Source organism: Lagopus muta, chromosome 1, assembly GCF_023343835.1.
Source record: "Lagopus muta isolate bLagMut1 chromosome 1, bLagMut1 primary, whole genome shotgun sequence".
Classification (NCBI taxonomy): domain Eukaryota; kingdom Metazoa; phylum Chordata; class Aves; order Galliformes; family Phasianidae; genus Lagopus; species Lagopus muta.
Window position 1 is genome coordinate 131121734 of NC_064433.1, and position 23476 is coordinate 131145209.

Sequence of the window (23476 nt, forward strand, 5' to 3'; positions counted from 1 at the left end):
GAACTATCCTCTTTTTCTGATCTCCCAGTGAGAAATCTACACAGAGATCAGGCCTTTACTTCAGCTCCTGCTGTCTCAAGTGTGATGCCCATTCATGATGTAGCAACAAGCATGAGGTGACATCCATTCAATATTATCTTAATGTTACTCCTTTTTTTTCCACTCACAAATGGCTTCAGTGTAGTACAATACAGAAGAACCTACTGTAAACCTTGAGCTCAGCAGTGCCTGAAGAAAGAAGTGCTGCTGGGTCTGCATGGAGAAGAGCTTCTTTTCCAAGCACAGCTGCCTCAAGTCACTGCATCTGGGAAGTCTGAATTCCTTTGCTATTCCTAGAGCAACACTGTTCATTTCTGCAGTGTGTCTGTGAGGTAACACACGAGAGTTGCATGGGGCATGCTTTAAAATCAGTGCAACAAATACCAGTTCTTGCCCCTTGAGAGATATTAAGGCAAGAGAGGACCTTGATCTCATATCTGCCTGAGCTTTACAAAAGATGGGAAATTCATTTTCAAAGGATGAAGTGCAGAAGTGAGTCTTGAGTTTTCTCATTAGTGTCCCTCTGGGCAGCCACTCAACTGGAGCACAGAGCAAACGCTCCCCAGTGCTGTTAGGTTATACAGCAAATTAATCTTAGCTCTTAGGACTTTCACTGTACATGATTCGTGCTCTACATTGATGAATGATCTCAGTGACAATTCCTCTGAGCAATCTTTTTCTATGACAGTGTAGTCAACATGCAAAAAGACGTATTCGGCAGAAAAGGCCATGCAGCATACTGAGATCCAATTTAAATTGTTACACTTTTAATCACACAGATTTGCTGGGATGACTGGAGAAAAATTTTATGGCATAAAGTTCACATAAATCCACTTTCCAACCTGCAATTGCTTTTTCAAATGAACAGCTCCTGTTGTGTTGTATCAGCAAGTAAAAACACAGGCTTACTTCTGCTTAAACTCTCAGTTCAAGGCATTCAGCCTTCAATATGAGTGTTTTAGAGCAGAACTTCTGCACTGCTGAACCATGAAGTTTCATTTTCAGAGCACTGAGCACCATAACATGCAGACACAGATTACAAAAAATATAAACCATGCCCAATCTGCAACTACAAAGTTCAAGGACCACTGGCAGAAGATTTGGTTGGTGACCCTGCACATGGCAGGGGGGTTGAAACTAGATGATCATAATGGTCCTTTTCAAGCCAGGCCATTCTGTGACTCTGATTTCTCTAAGTGATTTGCACTGGAAATAACAGAGGCAAAGACGCAAAATTTTCATGTTCTGCTCTTAGCTTTCTAGCATGCTTAGAGAGATCCAGGAAGCTGCTCATTATAAGCAAACATTGCAGATGAAAGGAAGTTCCTTCATGTATGTTCTACAAAGCAGCTACGATTATTTAGAGCACAATTAGGGATGCCATGATGCATGACATTAAAAAAGCCCTGCACACGTTAAAACACACCACACCTTTGCCAAAGAAAAGAAGGAAAAGAAAAAGAAAACAACCCAAAGAACAGAAGCCCTCTCTACAGAGCTCTCAGAAACAGAAAACTCACCAACACTCCTCATAACTGCTAAAAAAAACAAAAAACCAAAATAAAATTAGCAGATTGTTAGCAAATACCAGAAGCAGAAAACAAAACAAATGTTTGTGGGGAATAACATATTTGAGTCATCTTTTCAACAATGCAGGTACATACGATTAAACTTGTAAGCAAAAAACACAGATTGCCAGATGACCATGTGTTGTTCTTGGGAAATGTTGTGGATGCAGTACGTGCAATTTTGCCAAAGAAAGGAGAAAGAACTGAACAATATCTGTATAACAGTGAAACTGAGGAGATGGAACTCAATTCTACTATACTGGATTTTGTGATAAAATAGAAGAACCAGGGAGATCTTAAGAACTACTACAGCTTTATACTACAGCTATGAAGAAATGCATATCCTCAAAGTAGTACTTCAAGCTCATCTCCCAAGGGAGCTGAATTTCTGGTGGCCCACAGGAGTGGTTTTATACATGACAGTAGGTTTCATTTATAGAGCACAATGTCTTTCACAATGCATTTATGATAGTCTCAAACATCAGACCATTTTTTGGTGAGATTTCTATATTCCTAAATAGCATATATTTCTGTATTCCCTTGTAGCAAATGCTCCAAGACAGAAATGTCTACTTGAACTGACTGGATAAAATGGGATGCCTGATTCTCTATTCCACTGCATCAAAAGCCTATTATGATTATTGGGATAGCTATGTTATTTGGGCCTTCTTACTTTTAAGATAAATAGGAGTAAATTGCTACACAACTGTTAATCGTCTTTTAAATGGGTACCAGTGAAGGAAAATTTCCCCCCAGAGTGACACTATAGGGTAGCAGGATCACTCTAGCAGGATGAGAGAACTACTAGAAAAGACCTATCAGTAAAGAAATAGAGTAACGTACAGGGGAAATTGTTTCTCCTCTTCCCTTTGGAAGAAAATACAGAATAAACTTTACAGTGTATAGTAGAACCACTGAGTGAGGTGCAAGAAAAACAAAGAATGGAATGCTTTTTCAAATCACTGAGCACAGACTGTCAGGAAAGAACATGACATCAGCTGACACAACAACATTTCTACTTACTGTTTCTTTGCCTCTTCAAATTTATGCAGCTTTTTCCTCAAGCCACCTGATTTGAAGCCTTGGCAATGAGCTGCTGGTGCTCCTATGGTGACTATATCGTAGTTCTGATCTGGGATGGACAAAAAGGACTTACAAATGAAAGCTTGTGATCTTTATGCAAACAGTTGTGGAAATTCCAAAACTATTCTGAAAGTAATTATCTAAAGCTTCATGCCAATGTTTTGAAGGATATATAAAACTGTATCATTTAGCTCTGGAAATTCATCAGGTACTTCTGAGTTGAAAGAACCCTACTTGAATGCAGGTCCTTCACTTGTTGATTTACAAGTCTGTCTGACTGAGTTGGCCTTTCCACCAAACTTGCCACTAGTGGAATCCCTAACATTGATACACAGAACGAGTGTATGTCCATGGTTAGTGGGAATTACTGCCAAAAGAAGAATTAACTTAGGTTATTTATGAAGAAAAAAGTTTGATGTGAACAAACTGGTGTGATTTTGCATTACCCTTTATGATGGCTCCTGAGAAAAAATTCACAAATTTAACAATAAGCAAGAAACAGTATCTCTACTATTCTGACACAAATCAAGGGATCCTGTAGAACAAGGATAACTATACCAACACCTCTTTTTACAAAGAGATTTGGAATTCAAAGTAGAAAGTGCTATACAAATGCCAAGTAGCATTAATAACACAGAACAGCAGTTTGTGGGAACTTGGCTATGAAAAATGAAAAAAGAAACAGAACAAAGTGAAGAAAGAAAGAAAAAAGCAAGTACCTGATCCTCCATCATCCTGGACTCTCATTCTCTGTATATGTAAATTTGTAGGAACAAATTCCAACTTTTTGTCAGCTTTCAAGCTACTGGCTTTAAATGAAGGACCTAAGAAATCAGAAAAAAGACTGTATAAAAACTGTCCGTCTGCTTAAGCTAAAATATTCAAAGGGTTTCATTCATCACTTGCAACATGCTAAAAGAAAAGCAAAGAAAAAACATACAAGAAGAGGGGTATTTTTGTTATTGTTCATAATTCTACTATACATTCAGGTAAAATAAGAGGATTAACAGAGCAGACAAATATTTCTAGATCATTATCAACCTTGTAACAATCATTAATAAATAAATATAATCTAAAAATAGTAATTTTTTTTTTTTACTCACTAACAAGCACAATTGAGAAGTTTCATTTTATTATAAAAAATAAATCTTGCTGACCTTTGTATTGATGCAGGTCAGTTAGATTTTCCTGATAAGTTAAAATAATTGTTTGGTACTGAGTAACTATTTGTCGCCGAAGGCTTTCCCAACAAGGAGATAATTCTCCCAGTTCTTCTAGTTCACAAACCCTAGGGAAAGAAGAAGAAAGAAAGAAAAAAAAAAAGAGGTTGAGCTCCATTGTCCAGTTGACTAAGCTTCACACTACAGCAGTGTAGCACCATTCTCATGCATTCTGAACTCACTCCTGTCTAGCCTAGTCACCAGACTGGGAAAGCACTCCCAAATACGTCCCAAAGCATTGCTGTTGAGCCCTCTCCCATGGAATTGATGTTCTTTTCAAGCAGAACACACTGTACCCCAAGAACTCCAGGTTTTAGTGAAAACCAAAGCTTTCCACAGCTTTCCAAAGCTGTCTGAGGGCAGAAGCCCTCAGACAATTTGATGATTTGCAAATGGTGGGCACTGCCATTGTGTCAGGTGACTTGGGACTATGAAGATCCACTCCACAGAACTCTGGTGGCTCTCTAACTAAATCACAACTGTGAGAGACCTTAGCTGGGAGATCAACACCCAACACTACAATTAATATCTCAGCTGGCCAGATCATCTACAGGACAGTTTTTTTAAGGTCAGGCATGGAAGACTTAAGAAGTGAAAGCATCAATAAGGTTTTGGAAAGACAAAAGGTCACCCAACAAAGTCTTAATCTGCAGGTTCACTTTAGGTGGAATACAGAATGACTGAATACCCCCCGATCTGAACAGAAAAGCTCCTGGCTAGGAGAATTCAACAGAACATCACCAAAGAAAATGTAGAACAATCATCTGTCAAAAAGATTCAGAAGATTTTTTGCTGCTGATTCTCAATACCCCTAACCCACAGCTTTAACCATTTGTTTTTATATATTTTGAGGAGCATTTGGCAGAATAATTTCTACTCTACAGTAGGTAGGACTGAATTAACACCAGGCAAACTTCCAAAAAAAGCTTCAGATTGATTTTCCAACATGCAACAATGTAAACTGTACGTATCAATGATTTGGAAAAAGACATTTCTTATTTAATCTTGTAAACTGTTTCTGTGACTACCTAGTCAAGTTCCCTTCTCAAAGCACACCAGGCATTTGAGCCCATGTCTTCCTAAAGCAAATTCACAGCTTAAAACTTTGTTTCCTTGTTTATTCCATGTGGCTAAGACAGCAGGGGATGTGCATGTCATAAACAAGTAGGTAGTCAAAATATCCCCCTGGTAAGATGTTCCCCTTCAAAGAGTTCTGGGCCAGAGCAGTTTTACATAAGAGACAACAGCTGTAATTAATACAAAGGCATTTTACAAGTTACCATATTGTTAAGACAGGAGCAGCTGGGCCTGTGTAGCTGCTCAGCATTCCTCTGGGCTACAACACAGCAAATGGAGGAAAATCTGAGATATCCATCTGAATACAGTTTGTATTCAAATATGCCATTTCCTACACTGTATCAAAACAGGGCACTACTTCAGCACTAACATAACAGTAACAGACCTTAAAGAAAAACAATTGTTCAGTTAGAAACATTAAAGCACTGGCAGAAAAGAATTCTGCATGTCACTGTGGTTTATCTCAGCTGAACTGAGCAATAGAAATCTTTCTTGGAGATTACACGAAAGAGGTATTTACCTTTCAGCCACGCAACTCAGAGAATACAGAGTTCACATTAGCTATCACATGGGCTGTTAGTAAGCTGGAATTGTATGCAGTATTCATCTATCGATCACTGTATGACTTTAGCAAGGCCTCTGAGCAGTCACTATCTATGGTTAAGGCTTTTAGGAACTTCACTGCCCACATTCTTACAACAAGCCACATCTATTTTCCCCATTCATCTAAATTTTCCTTTTATTATCTTCAAGATCTTAAATCACATTTATCCCAGATGGCACCTTATGGGTAAGCTTGGTAAATGTTTACATTATCTTAGCTGTATGTCATAATGAATAAAAGCTTCTGAATGTATTGTGAGGAAAGCTGTAGAGAACCAAAGATATAAAATAAACAATGAATAACTCATACCTAAACACGTAATGGTGCATCCCAAGGCTCCTCCACCACAAGTGTAGCGAGATAGCTATTCAAGATAGATCATTCTTTTCCTACAAGTCTTAGGCCCTAACACAACTGACCTTACTGCTTAGCAAGTACACATTTCTAAAAAACAAAACAGCAAACAAAATCCCCATGGATGTTAGAAACTGTCATCATGCAGAATTTTTTTTCCATAGATGACAGCTCTCACTGCCATCTTCTTGTGAAAAGTCATGAGTTTTGCAAAACAAAAAAATACTTGCCTCCATTGCAGACTATTTCTGCCTGCTCATATGGATTAACAATTGATTTTCTTTCACAGTATCCCAAAGGAGAGAAATGTGTTAATATAGGACACTGAGACCACTAAATAGCTTTATTTTTAGTAAAAGTCAGGCTTAATTAGGCCTCTAAAAGGGGCATTCAAACATAGCTAAAGTTAAAGCCAAATACTCAAAAATAAGATTAAAATTCTTTTACCATCCCTAAAGAAATTCTGTTTTTGTTTTTAAAGAACACATAAACCACTCCTAATGACCCTCTGCAAACCATGGCCTACAACTGCAGGGAAATAAATCTAATAAATGAGTATGCTGCCTTGAAGAGTGACGAATGCTTCAAAAACAACAGATAGCTGCTACGTGCAGGTGACAGCAGAATGATCCTAATTGTTCATTCTGCCAACAGTTCTCTCCTATCAGCACACCTTTACACTCATGTTATCTCACACTGAAGCCCAGCCCCCACATGCTGACATCATAAAATCTTGCTTGCTGTAACAGCTCAATCAGCAAGGAGCTGCTTGTTTTATTTTTCTTTTAGTGCCTCTGTGCTTTAACACCGTTACATTACATATGTTACCAAGGAATATTACATATTACATATGTAGTATGTAAAAAAATATTACAATATTACATATTCCTTGGGAACTCAGTAGCAGCCACATCCCTGCTGTGTGACTGCCTCCGCAAACCAGCATGTGCTCACCGTGCTGCATCTTCTTCTAGAAGAAGCTTCACAAATTGCCTGGGTATGTGCAATGACAGCACGCTCTCAGCCATTTGCTCCAAGATTCTCAGGTGGTTTCCATCAGTGGTGGGGAAACGGTACATCCGGCAAATGGCACCACCAAACACTGAGGAATTAAAACCATGTTATTTATGCATAGGGTTTAAGACAAAAGTGTACAAGATCTATTCAGTTTGTTTGTTTGTTTGCTTTAAGTGAGTGGATTGCATTCACTGACATGCTGTAACACACTGATATACAGATCTGGCATCAGCCTAGCTTTTCCAAGGATGCATGTTCTGCAGTGAGCCCTCTACTAACACTCACATGAAAAGCTTCCAAATGATTTAAAACGCCATTAAGGAAATACAACACAGATTCAACTTCTGAAATCCTTCTATTACATACTGTGCATTTTCCTCTCATGCAATCATTTGCTGGAAAACTCATCTTTCTTCAAGAAAAAAAAAATCTTTTAAACAACTGTTTTTCTCTATTCTCCTCTTCCCCTCTGTCAAAAAAAGTACACCAACCCTGCTTATGAATGGTAAATTACAAGGAAAACTTTATGGCACAGTCAACGTAATGAAAGTTTGCTTCTGCTGCTTTTACTATGCAAAATGATAGTGCAGATGATAAAATAATTTGTTCTTGCACAATCCCTAAATGGCTGCTCTGTCAGTACCCTGTTCCCATTCCAGCAAAACATCTGCTTAAATGCCTTGGGCTAAAAGCAGAGAGCAAGAAGCTTAGCTTTTACAGACACTGAAATCCTACTTGTTACAGCCCACTGCTTACCAGATTTCAGTAGTGCATCCTTCCGTAATGAAGCATATTTGGATCTGATTCCTAAAGATTCTGTTAAACTTTCATCAACTGGTAACACAGTCTAAAAAAAAAAAGAAAGAAAAAAAGAAAAACTCAGTGCCAGGGTAACATGCAGTGATGACCCTTCTAGACAGACTTGATGGGAACACTCAACACAAAGTATATTTAAAATCTATGTTTAAAAAAATATTACACGTACATTTTCTGTGGACAAAATCTATCATTGGTTGAAATAATAAATCCACTTAAACACTCCAGTTCAAGCACTCTTATTTAATTCTACTACACAGTTCAAAACGTCGTAGTAAATTTTATCCAGTCCTTCAATTACTTCATGTTATTGTACCTCACAGTTATTGTACCTCACAATCTTCAAAGCTGCTCCAGCAATATATACTCCAATTTATGCCCATTACAGGTTCAACCTGATACAAACTGATCCTAATACACATTGTGACTGTGATACATGGATATGGCTGCAATTATCACCAGTATCTTCTGCACGCAACATTTATAGACTTAAGCATATGTCTAGGTTGAGAAATCCCTATACCTGCACTCAGCTTTTTTGAGCAGATCACACAAAATGTCAATATTAAAGTAACAGTTCAATTAACATCCTTTAAGGTATTTCTTTTAAATAAAGCTGCCTGTGAAAGTTCCAGAATTGAAACTGCTTATGACTTCACCAATGTGGTAGGTATGCTAACAGTACTACAAACCTACTCTGATGAAAGCCATAAACACATAAACAAGTGAAAGCTCAATCACTGTAAACTAAATTTTTTCCCAAGATTTTAACCCCAAATATGAACAACAAGAGCTCCATTAGGCTGCTCCTCACAATACTTTGAAATTGGAAAACACTAATAAATAACAAAATGGACAGGAAAGTTGACAGCAGATCTCAACACAGTTTATTTCAATGCAGGCAATAAATCTGTATGTTTCTGAAGCTGCTATAATGGTTATACTCACCCTTCCATTAATTGTATCAGGTGACCTTGTCACTGGAGGCCTTTGGTCAGTTTTTTCCTCCATTTGCCATCCAATAACTGTAATGTTACCTACACGGTCACTTTCAGCAGACCTGCAACAAATACTCTGCGTTGAAATTTTTTTGGAGGTGGACCTGTTTATCAACAAGGGAACACTTATAAAAGACTATTAATCTTTGAATTTCATAAACATTTTCAATAGGAATCTTTGCAACTTAATTTTACATGATCTTACAAATACAAAACAAATAAGAAAATGCTGTCCTCGTTGCTCAGGGATATATTGTACAGATCTCCTAATAGAAGACAATCTAAAACTATGTGTGTGCCTCAATACTTCTGTAAAACTAGAAGGAGGAATTAGTTTGTCATAGTGAAAAAAAAAATATATATATATTGTGAACATCCTGGAGCGCATCAGGCACAGCACTGCTAGCTGGTCAACAATGTGAAGATCCTCAATGGAAGAAGGAACATGGAAGTGGGAGATAATTCCAGGCATCAGAGAGGTGCACAGAAGCAAGTGCCAAGAACACCCAGGGACCTTGGTCACTAGCATCTGAGCAGCTGCACAGCAAGAACTGATACAACTTTGTTCCTGACCCTTCCAGGTCAGCAGCAATCTTGCTGGTGGGGATGGATGTTGAGTCCATATGAACACATGTCTGAGGAGGAGGAAGGGATGGAGAGTGGGAGGGAGTATGAGAATACAGTATAGCAAAAGTTCTAACCTTGCTGGTTCTCGAAAACAAAACAAAACAAAACAAAACAAGAACAGGACCAGTTGTACCACTGCTGCCATTTCTGCTGTCTCGTGTCCCATGACACAGAATAATTTTGGCAAAGATCTATACTATCAATTGAAGATAGATTCTGAATGGTATATTAAGATTGTTTATGTTTTAAAATACACTGCGAAAACCAAGATAAATAATAACAATAACAATAAATCCCTGGAAAAGACAACACTGGAGTGGCAAACTAAATAAACATACAAGACTACAGTAAAAGGTCTAAATATCCAACTCCAGTGTGTTTACAGACACTACTTAGCATTCAGCTAATACATCTGAAGAATAATGCAACAACTGAAAGACTTGTATGCATCACAGACTGTTATAGTAAGAATACATCTGATATCAAAACAAGCAGTTATGAAAGCCCATTTTCAACTCTGTCACAAAACAATAAATCTAAAAAACAGCCACATTTATCACACAAACATGAAACTGCTACCCTCACGTTCTTCCTCTTTTTCACCCTTATCTTCACACTTACGATAAATTAAACTATTTCACTCATTATACCCCTGGTATCTGGTATTCTCAATCACTTCCTTCATCTGCTCCCCCTGTTAAATTATGCTAGGTTTTTTTGTTTGTTTGTTTTTGTTTTTTTTTTTTACAACACATTGCAGAAAAAGCCCTGAACTTTATTCATCTCTCCTCTTAGCATAAACAACTTTGTTCACGCTCATGTTTTGGTTAGCTGTGTCCGGGTTAAGTAATTCTAGTGCTGATAATGTTTACACTGCAAGTGCTGTCTTCTTCAGTCTCTCCTATGATGCTTCTTGATGATTTTTCCTTGTCTTCTGTGACAAGGATTCCTGTTCTGCTTTTAATACGCATTACTACAATCCACTTTTACACATCATAACTCTCAATGTCATTCTGCTGTCCTCATTCTTCTCCAAGTCTCCACTTCATTGCACACTGGATTTCACATATTCCCTTTTGGATCAGTTTTCAGACTCCCACTCTCTTTTTTTCACTCCCTCCTGAGAGATGCTCTTTCCACAAAAGCTTCCAATATTAATAACATGAGAAAAATAAAGCACATACATATGCTGAGCTGGTAGGACAAAGTGAAAAAAAATGAAACTGGCCTTAATAATATTGTTAGATAGATTTTAATAATATTTTTAGAGACAATATCTAACACAATTCATCATATTCGAAAAGGTCTCGTTCCACAAGTTTTAACTATCATGCAACACAAAATCCTTTTTTTTTCCTTAGTAGTAGCCTACAACTTAAAAAAGAAGAAAATAAAAACAAAGTTTTCATCCTGTCTCACAGACAACTTACACTACATCTTAATCACGTTTAAAAGTGATAATTTCTAAACAGAGAAAAACATTACAAACCTTAGTGTTAAGTGCAACCTGTGATTCTTCTCTTGTAGAAGTTCTTTTACAGTGAACATCCCAGAACCCAACAGATACATCTGGAAAGAAGATGATTAGCAGAGCTGTTTATTACTTACTTTGTTATTATTTACTTTGCAACAAACAAAGCCTTTGTCCACAGCACTGAAGTGCAAAATAAAATTACTAGGCAGAAATGTCTTTGAGATTCAATGAGGTCAAATGCAAGGTGTTGCACTTGGGTCAGGGTAATCCCCAGATATGTGTACAGACTGGGAGAAGAACCTATTGAGAGCAGCTCCTTCTCTCAGGAGAAGGAGTTGAAGCTCCTTGTGGACAGAAAGCTGGTCATGGACCAGCAGTGTGCACTTGCAGTTCAGAAGGCCAACTGTATCCTGGCTTGCATCAACAGAGGGATGGCCAGTAGGGAGAGGGAGGGGATTGTTCCCCTCTGCTCTGCCCTCGTGAGGCCCCATCTGGAGAACTGAGGCCAAACCTGGTGCCTTCAGCACAAGAAAAATGTGAAGCTGTTGGAGAGGGGCCACAAAAGTAATGAGAGGGCTGGAATACCTCTCTAAGAAGAACAGCTGAGGGAGCTGGGTTTGTTCAGCCTGGAGAAGAGTAGGCTCTATGAGACCTCATAGAAGCCTTCCAATACTTACAAACAGAAGGGAGAGTGACCTTTTACATGAGTGATAGAACAAGGGGAAATGGTTTTAAACTGAAAGAGGGGAGATTTAAATTAGATATTAGGAGGAAATTTTTCACCCAATGGGTAGTAAGGCCCTGGCACAGAGACTGCTCAGAGAAGCTGTGGGTGCTCCATTCCTAGAAGCACTCAAGGCCAGGCTGGATGAGGCCCCAGGCAGCATGAGCCCTGCCCTCAGCAGGGGCTTAGAGCTGGGTAGGCTTTGAGGTTCCTTCCAACCCAAACCATTCTATGATTCCATGAAAGCAAGAAGACAAAAATCATAGAATCATAGAATCAACAACGTTATAAAAGACCTACAAGATCATCCATTCCAACCATCTGCCTATCACCAATAGTTCTCACTAAACCGTGTCTCTAAACACATGGTCTAAATATTTCTTGAATACCTCCAGGGTCGGTGACTCCACCACCTCCCTGGGCAGCCCATTCCAGTGCCTGACCACTCTTTCAGAGAAGTAGTATTTCCTTACGTCCAGCCTGGTGCAGTTTGAGGCCATTCCCTCTAGTCCTAAATTACTTCTAATTTCATAATGTGCATATATAACAAGTAAAAAACTTTTGAAACGTAAGGAGTTTACGTGTAATTTATTATAAATCATTTTTCCACTTGTGGACAATAAGCTCTTTTCTTTCCCTAAGATTTAAGAGAAAGCATCACAAAACATACAAGTTTAGTCACTGTGATACAGGAACACCGAAAGCAATGACTGAATGGAACTCAGATTGACTAGGTCAGCACTACTTAGTCCCTCCTTGATCCAAACTTTGCTCCTCGCAACAAATGCACCTCTTCAGGAGGTACTCTTTTTTAACTCAGATCCTCCCCATGAAGTACAATACAGAGGAGGACAGCCCTGCTGCTTCTGAGAAAGCATGAGAAAGCAAGACATTGAGCCTGAATTAGTATTTTGGGCAACTGCCTGAGCATAAATGACCTGAAATGCCAACTGACCCAAGCAATTACAAGGGAGAGCTGGCTTGGATATTTTGGATATTTTTTCCTATAAGGCAGCAAATCTTACTTCTGAACAGAATGACTAAAAGATAAGGGCAAGGGAATTATTAAGAGCAAAGCAAAAATATTCTTCCCTAGAATGTTTTTTTGCTTCTGTTATCTGTATTGCCATCTTCCAGAAGAAAATGACTATAACTAAGTTAAGGGCAATCTTGCTGCAGACAAGACTTATTTGAGAAAATCACATAAGATGCTCTGAAAGTAATGCCTCTTTTTTATTTCCATGGAAACTACAATAGATACAAAGAGCACAATAACATTACTCTATTGAGCGAATTCCCAGCTACAAAACATTCTCATCCAACACAGTCACTACTATTAGCTATGCACTTTCACCAGCAATGAACAAGAGCCTGCACGCTGTGCTCATAAAAACCCACACCAGGAAAGGTGAGCCACTGTCACCGCTGCCGCTGCTGAAATTCACCACCCACTACCTCACTGTGCTCATATCCACTGTTTGGTCACCATCCACACTCAGCAAGTGTCAAATGTCAATACGTGCCATTTTTTCCACATGAAGGAATTCAACAACACACCTTTGCTTCATACACAGTTCAGTGTCAGACGCCATTCTGTCAGACTGTCCCTCTGCTGCCATCTGTTGCACAGCAACAAAACGTAAAGGAATATTGCTGGGAAAGTTCAACCTCTGCCACACCACCAACTTTCACCACTGACATTGTGGGTCAATACAGTAAAATAGGATGCATTACTTTTGGAGCAGTCCCCACAGCAACATTCCCCACTCTGTTCAGTCCATCCAGCAGTATTCATTCCTCCTCTCCTGTCCATCTTATTTTCTTTAGGATAAATGCTGCTACCTCTTTCTTTCTGCCACAAAGCTCGCTAGTTTTATCTCATCGCTTCTCATTTGCTTGCTCCACACTCACTGGGCAGGCAACAAAATGAAGAATACTTACTGTTCCCTGAGATCTATCTTTAACGTCGTACACGGAGAGTTTGATTTGTGTCATTTGATTGATAAGAGAGTCTTGGAAAAAGGCAATGCTGCTTAGGAAGATAGGATTACTTGTTCCCTGTAATAATAAACAAAAAAAGGCAGAAAATAACGCGAGGTGGTATTTATTAGGAGGTAATGCTTCTTGCGTTAGCTTCCATTTTTAATTTAATACCTTACCACTTACCTCAATAATTTCTGTCTGTGCATGCTTCGTCCAGAATGCCTGAGGAGGTGTAGTCACACTCACCGCTACAAAACTATTTGGTTTTCGATCTAGTGATGGCGTTAGCAGCTCGCTGCAAGCTTTAAGGACATAACAGAAAAACACATTTAGATTCATAGTCTTTTTCATGCTGCTGTAAGACTTTACACTTTTTGAAGCATGTAATAGACCTTGAGCAATAAAGCCATAAAGAGCCTAGCATTCAGTCTACCAACACACTATAAAGGCAGACATCTCTCACCTCTGTGCAAGCAAAGAGTGAACATAAAATCAGATCACTCTCACTTCAAGCCGGAAAACCGTAATTTAAAGTTGTTCTCCTCTAACACTTGCACATCCATCCCTCTGGCACAGCTCATTAGAACAGCCTACATGCAGAGATGTTCCACAGGGAATATCATGACCATGGCTGCATTTGATCTGAAGTTACGCTCCATTAAACCCATTACCAAATAGTGTTTTGCCATGGATGCTGTCCTTGAATGTTGATCAAGTAGCATTACTATGCATAGAAGTAGCTTGCAATTGCAAAAGAACAACAATTTCTGTCCTCTACCATGATTTTGAGATATTAATTGCTGGGAAGGGACTACAGTGACTAGGAAACAACTACCAAAATTTCCATTCAGAGACTCTGCACAACTACGTTGAAATTCAGAGCTAAATTCTATCTACTTGGATGCAGCTGGTTCAGTTCTGCTTCAGCTAAATTTGCAAGTTAATTTTGAGTTTAAATGTACACTGAACAGCTTTGAAGCTCTGGGTAGTTTCTAATTCATCTGAAAAATATTTAAAACATCTTACTCAGTTCTGAGATATTCTAGTTAAGATTACTATCCATAACACAATTACACACATCTGAGGTATATATATATATATCTTTTAATTTTCATTTCAAACATATTGGTAAGAGCAAAAACTTCCAAACATCCAAGCACAATCAGGCCAAGAAAATCATGCTGCAGTTAAAAATGTGGATAGAATTTTAATGAGGAAAATGTTTCTCACTTATTCTTCAAGCGAGGCAAACCAACACACAAGTATCTTGCCCTTATTTAAGCACCTCTGAAATTAGGTCACTGATGAATCTCATGTTATCACATGACAGCAAAGACCCCAGGAAAGAAGGTATTGGTAATAGTTGGTAACTTCTAGAAAATACTCCATCTTAAAATGGTATTTCCACCTAATGCTCAGTTTGCTTGAAGACATACTGTTGGTACATTGAGACAGAAGACTGTTTCACAGTATTTTCACAAAGATAAAAAAAAAAACACTAAACCCACCTAAACTGAACTCTAAAATCGGCTCATCTGGATCTTGAATATTCCCTATAAACCAGAAAACACAAAATTAGTGAAGCACTGTTTTGAACCTGTCCCAGAAGTTATGGTTACAGAGGAAGAAATGAAATTTGATAGAAAACATTAACCTTTTTCATTTAATCAGCCATGAATATTTAATATATTCATTAGGTAATCTTCGGTTCTTAAAAATGATTTTAAATATTGAGATTATCTAATTCAACAAAAAATGTTCAGACAATGACTAAAATATGCAAAACCAGGCAAGATTATATAGAACATGAAAATACAAAATACTAAATCTCAGTGGAAAACAAGAGGATTACAGTCATTTAGCGTCTGAGCCACTATTAGCTCCAAATTATTAAATCAGATGTATCTCCTCTGTGATCAGTGAACAAGGAGAAGCTGGAAAATACCTGCCTCTCTCACTAATCAAATGAAGTCCCCAGGGATTACAGTGCTAATTTACTCAACATAAAAAAAATGGAGGTAAATTTCAATTTCCTAAACTCTCTTGAAAATTGTATACAGTGTCAAACTAGGGAGTTGCCAAGACTCTTCCTAGATAACCTTGACATTTTTTTGTTTTTTTTCCCCTCTCTTATCTTCTACTGATAAACATAACTATACAAAATCTAGAGGGTTTTTTTTCCTTCCCTATTCAATTTTAGTACTTTGTCTGTTTTAAAAATGGCAATTTTAAGCTTATATTTTCAATACAATTCCTTTTTCCCGTTCACTCCATGCACACCTAAATCTAGCAATGGAAACAAAAAAACCCAAAACAGTAATGTTAGTAGAAGGTATATTCTGAAAGGGCAATAAACAATAGCTGACATGAAAGTACTTACCTGCTAAAGAAAGGCCTAGCATGTCTGAGGTGACATCAATGGTGGAGGCCCGTTGCACGGTGCGGGATTTTGCACCATGGCGGGGACTGTGTTCTCTTGCTGTCATTTTGTCATGAAGAAGCCTTTTCTTGCTGCTTGGCTTTACTGATGTTTGTTTTACAGAGCAGGAGAGTGCAGCAGGTTGTCTCCAATTGCTATTCCTCTAACATTACCACACTAAGCAATAAAGAGAGCAAAAACATACACTAGGATATTAGGCTACTATTAGTTACTGCTCCTCTTAACAGCAGCAAACTTAACAGCCATAAGACTGCCTCAAGTCATCCAAAAGAAGAGCTCAAGGCAGACCCAATGCTCTATAACTCAATATGTATAAATCATATATCTGGAGCATTTTACTGCAAACTGTTGAAGACTGCACCACCCGTAAGAAAGGCTCCTCTGTCAGAGAATGGGGGTTGAGAGACTCGTTAACAGACCAGCTGCTCTTCTCCTTTGTCTAAGTTATTAAATCATCCTTAATGAAGTTTCCTGGTTTTCATAATCCCCGGGAAACATAAGTAAATTCATCAGACGGGGCCCCTGCTGTCTGCAGAGGTAGGACAAGGGATTAGGACAAAGGGACAATGCCTCGGCAGAACATGGAACAAAAGGGCAGGAAGTGTTGTTAGTGTCAGCAAACTGTCTTTTTCTAGGTCCTACAGCCATGAGAGAGGGATACTGAAAACTACAAATAAAACCTTCCAAGGCCAGAGTGAGGCTGACATTCCAGGATGGTGATATAAAGAAAAAGCAAAAGAGGATGACTGCTGATGTAGCAAGCAGCAGCATCCATGCTTTTCTCCAGTGTTTCAGGTGATTCCATACCCTCTCTGGGTAACTTGTTTGTTTCAGAGTTTGATCACTCATAGCAAAAAAGTTCTTTTTTCTTTTTCTTTCAGTGTTTAAGTGGTAAAGTAGCTAGAGAATCATTGGTATTTCTGGTTTAGCACCGAACATCCTAAGATCTGGTCAAATATAACTTCCATCAGAGCTCCTTGCCAGTTCCAAAGTCCTTCTATTCTTCTATTTTATTTTCTTTCTTTCAGCAACAGCTCTTCTTTGATTTGTTCTTTATGTAATTTGATATTTAATGACTTGTAAGTTCTTTAAACCTAAGCACCTAATGAAATGACAGCTATAAAACGTGCTGGCAGAGATTCAGGCAGGATGCCACAGCCCCTTCCCCTAAATCCGATAAATACCTTATTGGAGAATAATTGCTATGCTCTTATAGTTACAGTCAAACAGCAGTTAGGTATAAGAGTCTGATTTTTTTAGCCAGAATCTCTATAGATGATGACATCCTTAAAAAGGCTCAATCTTTGAGAAGTTCGAAGAGGAGGAAAACACTTTTTTTCCTGAAGTGATTTCTATCTATATACTACTGAGACTTGGAAAAGTATTATACTAAGTCCTCAGGTATTCTTTCCAGTTGCATTATTGATTAATCACCTGATGATACATCCCTAACAGCAATAGCTTATATTTACCATACTTACAAGAGGGCTCTTTTCCTCATGTGTGGATGGATTTTGCATGTTATAACATTGATTAAGTCCACTCCTAAAAAACAAAATAGTCAGAATGAATAAACAATCTTTCATACAGTGTAAATCATTGTCAACAGAAAATTACCATTATCTAAATATTCCAGTTCTGATGACTAGCATGTTTACTGAAAACTAAGAGCAACAATACTGGCAAATACAGAAGAGCATCATCCTCTAATGAATCTGATACAGTCAGATTCTTACAGTCTTACAGTCTTAATAGTCTTATAGTCACAAAAATAACCAGTGAGAGTGGGAACACAAAGAAAAAAAAAGCTTATGCTGGCAAAGGACAGACTTCAGGTCAGTATTTGGTGAGTGGTGGAATGCATATAAGAAACATAAGTAAAAACAGCTCGAATGTATGTGATTTGTTGAGAATGAGACAATACTTGTTACTATACTTGCTTTGCTACTGCTAAACTTCCAAATTTCCATCATCACGAGGACAGATTGTGCAAAATAGTCAAAAGCATAGAAATTCAAAAGACCAGGATGTAGGGCTGCTTTTCCATTGGGTGAAATTACAGTGTGAGGTAGGCTTCTATGAACTGCTAGCAATAAGTGTACGGGAAAAGTGAATTACTTACAAATATATACTGCAGGCTAACTGATGATTTGAATTTGCTACTGGAATAATCTAATTCAAGTACATTTACATTAATAGGATAAATCTTTCAAGACCTCACATGTATGACATACCACAACGAAAGAGACAAGGTAGTCTAGTTTGAGATTTAGATTTCATTGCCAGCCATATCAATAACCCAAGATTGCTTAAGAGCACTTGTGGGAAGGGTTTTATCTCACCTAACTTAATCTGCGTAGGAGGCAGGTATTTGATCTCACCTCGTTGCCCAGGTTCTATGTGTAGTCAGCGATGACACATATACACTTCCAGAGGATGATTCACCATTTTCCTGGGTAGGTGGGATGAATCACCCCACAGAGATAGCTCTCATTCTCATTTTAAAACGAATTTGGATGACTTGTTTAGGTCTGATGCTGCACCTGGGCAAAATGAATCCCTTCCACCGTTGTGCTAACCCAGGCATAGATGATTTCCAGTCACTGTATGGACTGACAGATCCAAATAATAGGTGCTCTTGAATTACAGTCAACTCAATTCATACAATTTCATGATTATGTTCTTAATATAAAATCAATGGAGGCAAGATTTCTTCCAAATTTAAGGTATCACAAACACAGATGACAGTTTCCTGAGATGGTAGCTATGATAGATACTACTCTTTGGAGTCTGGAAGACTCCACCAAAGGGTGATATCATTCAATCATCACATACAGGCAAATTCCATCTTAAACATGGCATAATGCATCTACACATAACCTTTGACTTTGCCCTTATTCATGCTGCAAATGGGGGATGCTGACAGCATGTGTTGTTTTGCTTTGCATTCACTGCAAGCAGTTTTAAACTTCAGCTTCAATGGAAGTGTGAAAAGCTGTTGCTGACTCCAGTACCAGAAACTGTTATTTCCATTGTGCAGAAAAGGCTTTTAACCGAGCCTCCCTACGGTCATGTGAATATTGACTTCGCCTTTAACTTTTGCACAAATGCGTATGACCAGAAGAAACGATCTTCACCCAGGACACTTCTGGCACACTACTTTCAATCTTGGCTACTGGTGATGAGACGCCAATACCACTCTGCTCAGCTGCAAGGCCCCACATCCTGTGGACTGGATACTTTCAAACATTTGGTCTTACTGACTGCTTGAGAGGTGTCAAACATAAGCGATATTCTTTTCTGGGAAGCAAAATCATCCCTTCTTGATTGATTTGCACAAGTACAAGATGATAGTCTAATTGCTAAGGGGCTAGTTCTGGCAAGGGGCTTCATCTGTTCCTTTTTTGAAAAAACTCTCTTATCACATCCTTAGAACCAAACAAGTCAGCTGAGATCATGGCTCCTTTTACCCTAACAATTATTTTTTTTTTTACATTCATTCATCACACATCTGTAAGAAATGGGATTTTCCCAACTTATACATTAAGAAGCAGGAGAAAAAAGCTACTTCCACTACATTCAAAATCTACTTTGACAATATGCTCTTCTACAGTCACACTGCTCTTGGTTTATAGCACCAGATAGGGTACAGAGGTAAGCCAAAACAGAAAATGAAAGAGTTCGACTCTAAATGTTATTGATACATCTAGATAAAGAATATAACAGAGAAAGTTTAACAGCTCATTTAATGCTTTGAAAAAATGCCTGGAGATCAATCTTGCTGATTATCATCATGTCCAAGATGGAGTTAAAAACTAGCTATGGGGCACTTAACAAACTGTTGTTTTATTTTTTAAACACTGAAGGGGCACCTCTAGCCAACTGTACTCTTGCATAACATCTCACTAAAAGCATGTGCAGTGTGCTCCCTCCAACAGTTTTAGGCAAAGGAAGCACTATTCACATGCTACAAGTTATGAACAAAAATGCAGCAACAGAGACAACTAAGATTCACTTCAGAAATGCACTCCTAATAGGAAACGAACTGCTAATGTAGATGCAGACGTAAATCAATTATGTCTCATTTATTTGTCCTAAGGAGCAGCTTCTCAAGAGTTTCAAAAACTCCAGTCACTGCTGGTGACCAAATAAAAACTTTCAATACTGACTGCAGATCCATGGGTTAACACCAGTTTCACTTCCCCTCACTAGCTCCCTGACTCTGAACATCATGGTAAACATGCCACCTGGGAGGGTAAAAGAAAGCAAGTGGTGCCAGCATCCACAGGATCTTTGTTTCTCACTGAAATTACTTCCCCCATCAAGAATATACTCAGCAGGTGCACTAGTCAGTCACCTCCACAAAGAAGTCCTCCCTCTCAGCCTGCCCTTTAAATCTAGGTTCCCCTCATCAGATGATTCAATTTTTCCTTCTCCCATTGATTAGAAACTTAATCATCAAGAATAGGCAAAAAGTTTGCCCTGAACCATCTCCTGTGCCCTTCTGATGCCCTCCTCAGAACTCTGATCAAGGGCATGACCTCAGCAAGTTACAAGGAATGCATCTGTGCAGCATGCAAATCCCCAAAGGTGACCTTTCAGTGATATTTAGATAAAAAGCCATTTTAGCAGCAGGAAATAGCTTGCTTTCTCTTTCCTTTCCACCCTCTCACACCTACTTATGCACAAACCTAAGTCACACTCTTTATTCTCAATCCTTCTGTGAAAGTCTACTATGAAGTGAGAAGCTTCAGCAAACTCAATTAATCTCAAAACCTAATTTTCTCTCTAAAACATATTTGCATACTCTTAACAAAAAAGTATAATTTAGGCCACTCATTTCTTTTTGGAAATTATGACTGTCTATATCCACAACTAAAATACAACCAGCATTCTTCTTAACATAATGAGGTAATGTTTTAATTTCACACATGATCACAACACTTCTATTTCTTCAGTACTCCCTTCCATGAGCATCAAATTATGCACACCCACATGTGAAAGTGAGTATTAAGTGTAACACACAGGTTTGCTAACCAAAAAAGAAAAAGCTCAGCTCTGTTTCATTTTGCAGAAGAGCTTTTGTCATGGTGAGCACACCACAATGCCACAGAAACGATGAGCCTTGCTACACAGCAGTCTGAAGTCCAGCTCCCTTGGCTTTCTCCACTGTTTTGCCAGCAGAAATTGTAGCAGCTTACAGATACTTTTCTCAAAATTTTTATGCTTTTCACAAGAAATACACAAGATATGTTATTGTAAATTTTCTTGCACATGGGAAGACTTCTTTCTGCATCAGCTGGAACACACTACCCACACAGACCCAAGAGAACAAGGAACAATATAATTGCCACTGAGGAATTTGGACTGCAAAACATAATTCTGACTTAACGCTCCTTTGGACATCCTCCTAAAGCCTCCAGCTTCTAAAGCTGTCTTTCATCACAACCATGATGCTCCGGGTATAGAAACCGCTTTGCTCTAACTGCCCTCTAAACAGCATAACTGCTCTGAGCTCCTCCTGCTGCAGGGGGAGAAGGGAAGAACAGCAGAAAAACAAGCAACAAAAAACCCCAGCAGATTATGACCAGAAGTGGAAGTTAGCTAGAAGCATCTTAACATGTGCTGAAGACTCGCTCCTGCTGTTGATTAAAGATGGAAAGCTCTCTTCTCTGACATTATGGGTGCCAGTGAAATATCTCCCACCGTACAGGCAGTGAGAAACCGTAGGACAGAAAACATGGAGGAATAAAAGCACTGAAGCTGCACGTGCAATCAGAAGTTTTAATAAAACTTTGCTTGCAACAAAAAGTCTAGGGACTTTTTGTCCCTATCTATAACACTTAAGCCACCTATCTATAACACTTAACCCCTTCCCAGACTGATGTAGCACTACTTAAAACCAGTTTATTCTGGTTGAAACAATTGGGAATCACAAGATGAACTACATTTAGCATTGTTCTCTATCTGGGTAATCAGATCTGACATTCTGCTTTGAAACCACTGGGTTACATTGAGCTTCATCTGTGCAACAGGACTGTGTCTGGGGTCACAGACTAAATGTCAGTTCACTTTCCTTACATTACTTTCTCCTAGTTAGACAAAAATACTTCACCCACAAGGTCACAAGCACGCAGGAAATCTCCCAAGCACTCCTAATTTTTATGCAGCATTTCTCTGATACGCTGTGATTTCTAACTCACTGTTTGAAACATCTATATAAATTAAAAATACATAGCAGCAGCAGGGAGCAAACCAGAAATCTGTGAATTATTTCTCTTATTTTCAATATGACATAATTAATTGATACAGGACATGACACAGCATCATGTATTTAGAAAATGTGAAATAAATTTTCGTGTGGGAGTCACAGTCCACAAGGTTATTATCAGGATTGATGCAGCATAGCAAAACTGGAGACTGAAGTGACTAACACAAATCCATTGATGCACAACTCTCCATCAACGTTTGTTCTGTACTTCTAAACTGTGGTTTGTGTGTGTATTTCTGATACATATTTTTTCTTATATTGTGCATTCCTAGACAATAATTAATGGCAACAATTTTGTATGCTTTTTCTAATGAGATAATTCTTGTTTGCTTCTAGATACCTATTTCCTTTGTGCTGCTTTCATTTATTTTTCCTGAAGAACGAAATGATTTGCTTGTTTACCCCAATCTTCCCAAATTGGTGTGGGAGAGGCCAGGATGCTGACTGCAAGGCTCTACCCTGGATTTGTTTCTGCAGTCACATAAACAACTCCTTCTTCCAAGTGGTGGGATGCTGGCAGCTTGAACGCATAACCACCCCAGCTCCACACGCTCCAGCAATAGGCTGCACTTCCCACCACAGTTCTCACTTCAACACCTCGCTGGAACAGCTGCCACAGTGATAGCAATTCTTTTTCACTACCCTGTGGGTTAGCAGTGAGACGACCCTCTAAGACACAACAGAGGAAGGGGTGTGTGCGCAATGGCTGCTTTGGTGTCCTGCCAGTTTTTCGTCATACATTCCTTGAAAATCTATTTAGAACAGCATGCAGAGACTTCTAATTTGCTGGCACTGACAGAGACTTCAAATTGATCCAGAAAATCCTGTCCAGATTCCTAGGAGTTGGGCCAAAGACCCTCAAGATTTGGTTTGCTTTCTCATTTAAACTGTGATGAGAAACCATAGAGAAGGCAGTCAGAATGTCTGCCTCAGTTTCTGCTTCGAAGAGCTGAGGGAAGCTACACAGAGGTGAAATCCAAGCACAGCATGGGTCTGCTGTGGGATTAAACAGCATGAAGAAAGCACAGCAGTTCTATCACAAACAAAAACAAAAACAAAAAAAAAACATAAGAGAAGCAAGCCAGAAGTGAAAATACAACAGACCCTGGCTGAGCTACATACTTTTGGGTCTACAGAAAGGAACCAGAAACTCCTGGTATATCCTGTGTCTGTCTGGGAAG

The 23476-nt window shown here is 38.7% G+C and overlaps 1 protein-coding gene across 18 annotated transcripts in view; it reads right to left on the bottom strand.

The window, feature by feature from the left end:
• INPP4A (inositol polyphosphate-4-phosphatase type I A) overlaps positions 1-23476 on the bottom strand; it is a 114299-nt gene that overhangs the window by 30859 nt on the left and 59964 nt on the right. For 6 of the 18 annotated variants that reach the window (XM_048961483.1, XM_048961522.1, XM_048961426.1 and 3 more), the window contains exons 3-15: positions 17506-17569; positions 15965-16180; positions 15093-15137; positions 13768-13886; positions 13543-13659; positions 10893-10972; positions 8727-8880; positions 7719-7809; positions 6900-7047; positions 3848-3978; positions 3410-3514; positions 2631-2739; positions 1560-1577 (exon numbers count right to left, since the gene is read on the bottom strand). In XM_048961483.1, the coding sequence (XP_048817440.1) occupies positions 1560-1577; positions 2631-2739; positions 3410-3514; positions 3848-3978; positions 6900-7047; positions 7719-7809; positions 8727-8880; positions 10893-10972; positions 13543-13659; positions 13768-13886; positions 15093-15137; positions 15965-16070 (1223 nt within the window). In that variant the 5' untranslated portion in view covers positions 16071-16180; positions 17506-17569. The remainder of the gene's footprint in view (positions 1-1559; positions 1578-2630; positions 2740-3409; positions 3515-3847; positions 3979-6899; positions 7048-7718; positions 7810-8726; positions 8881-10892; positions 10973-13542; positions 13660-13767; positions 13887-15092; positions 15138-15964; positions 16181-17505; positions 17570-23476) is intronic. The other 12 variants (XM_048961510.1, XM_048961577.1, XM_048961569.1 and 9 more) reach the window with 5 other exon arrangements.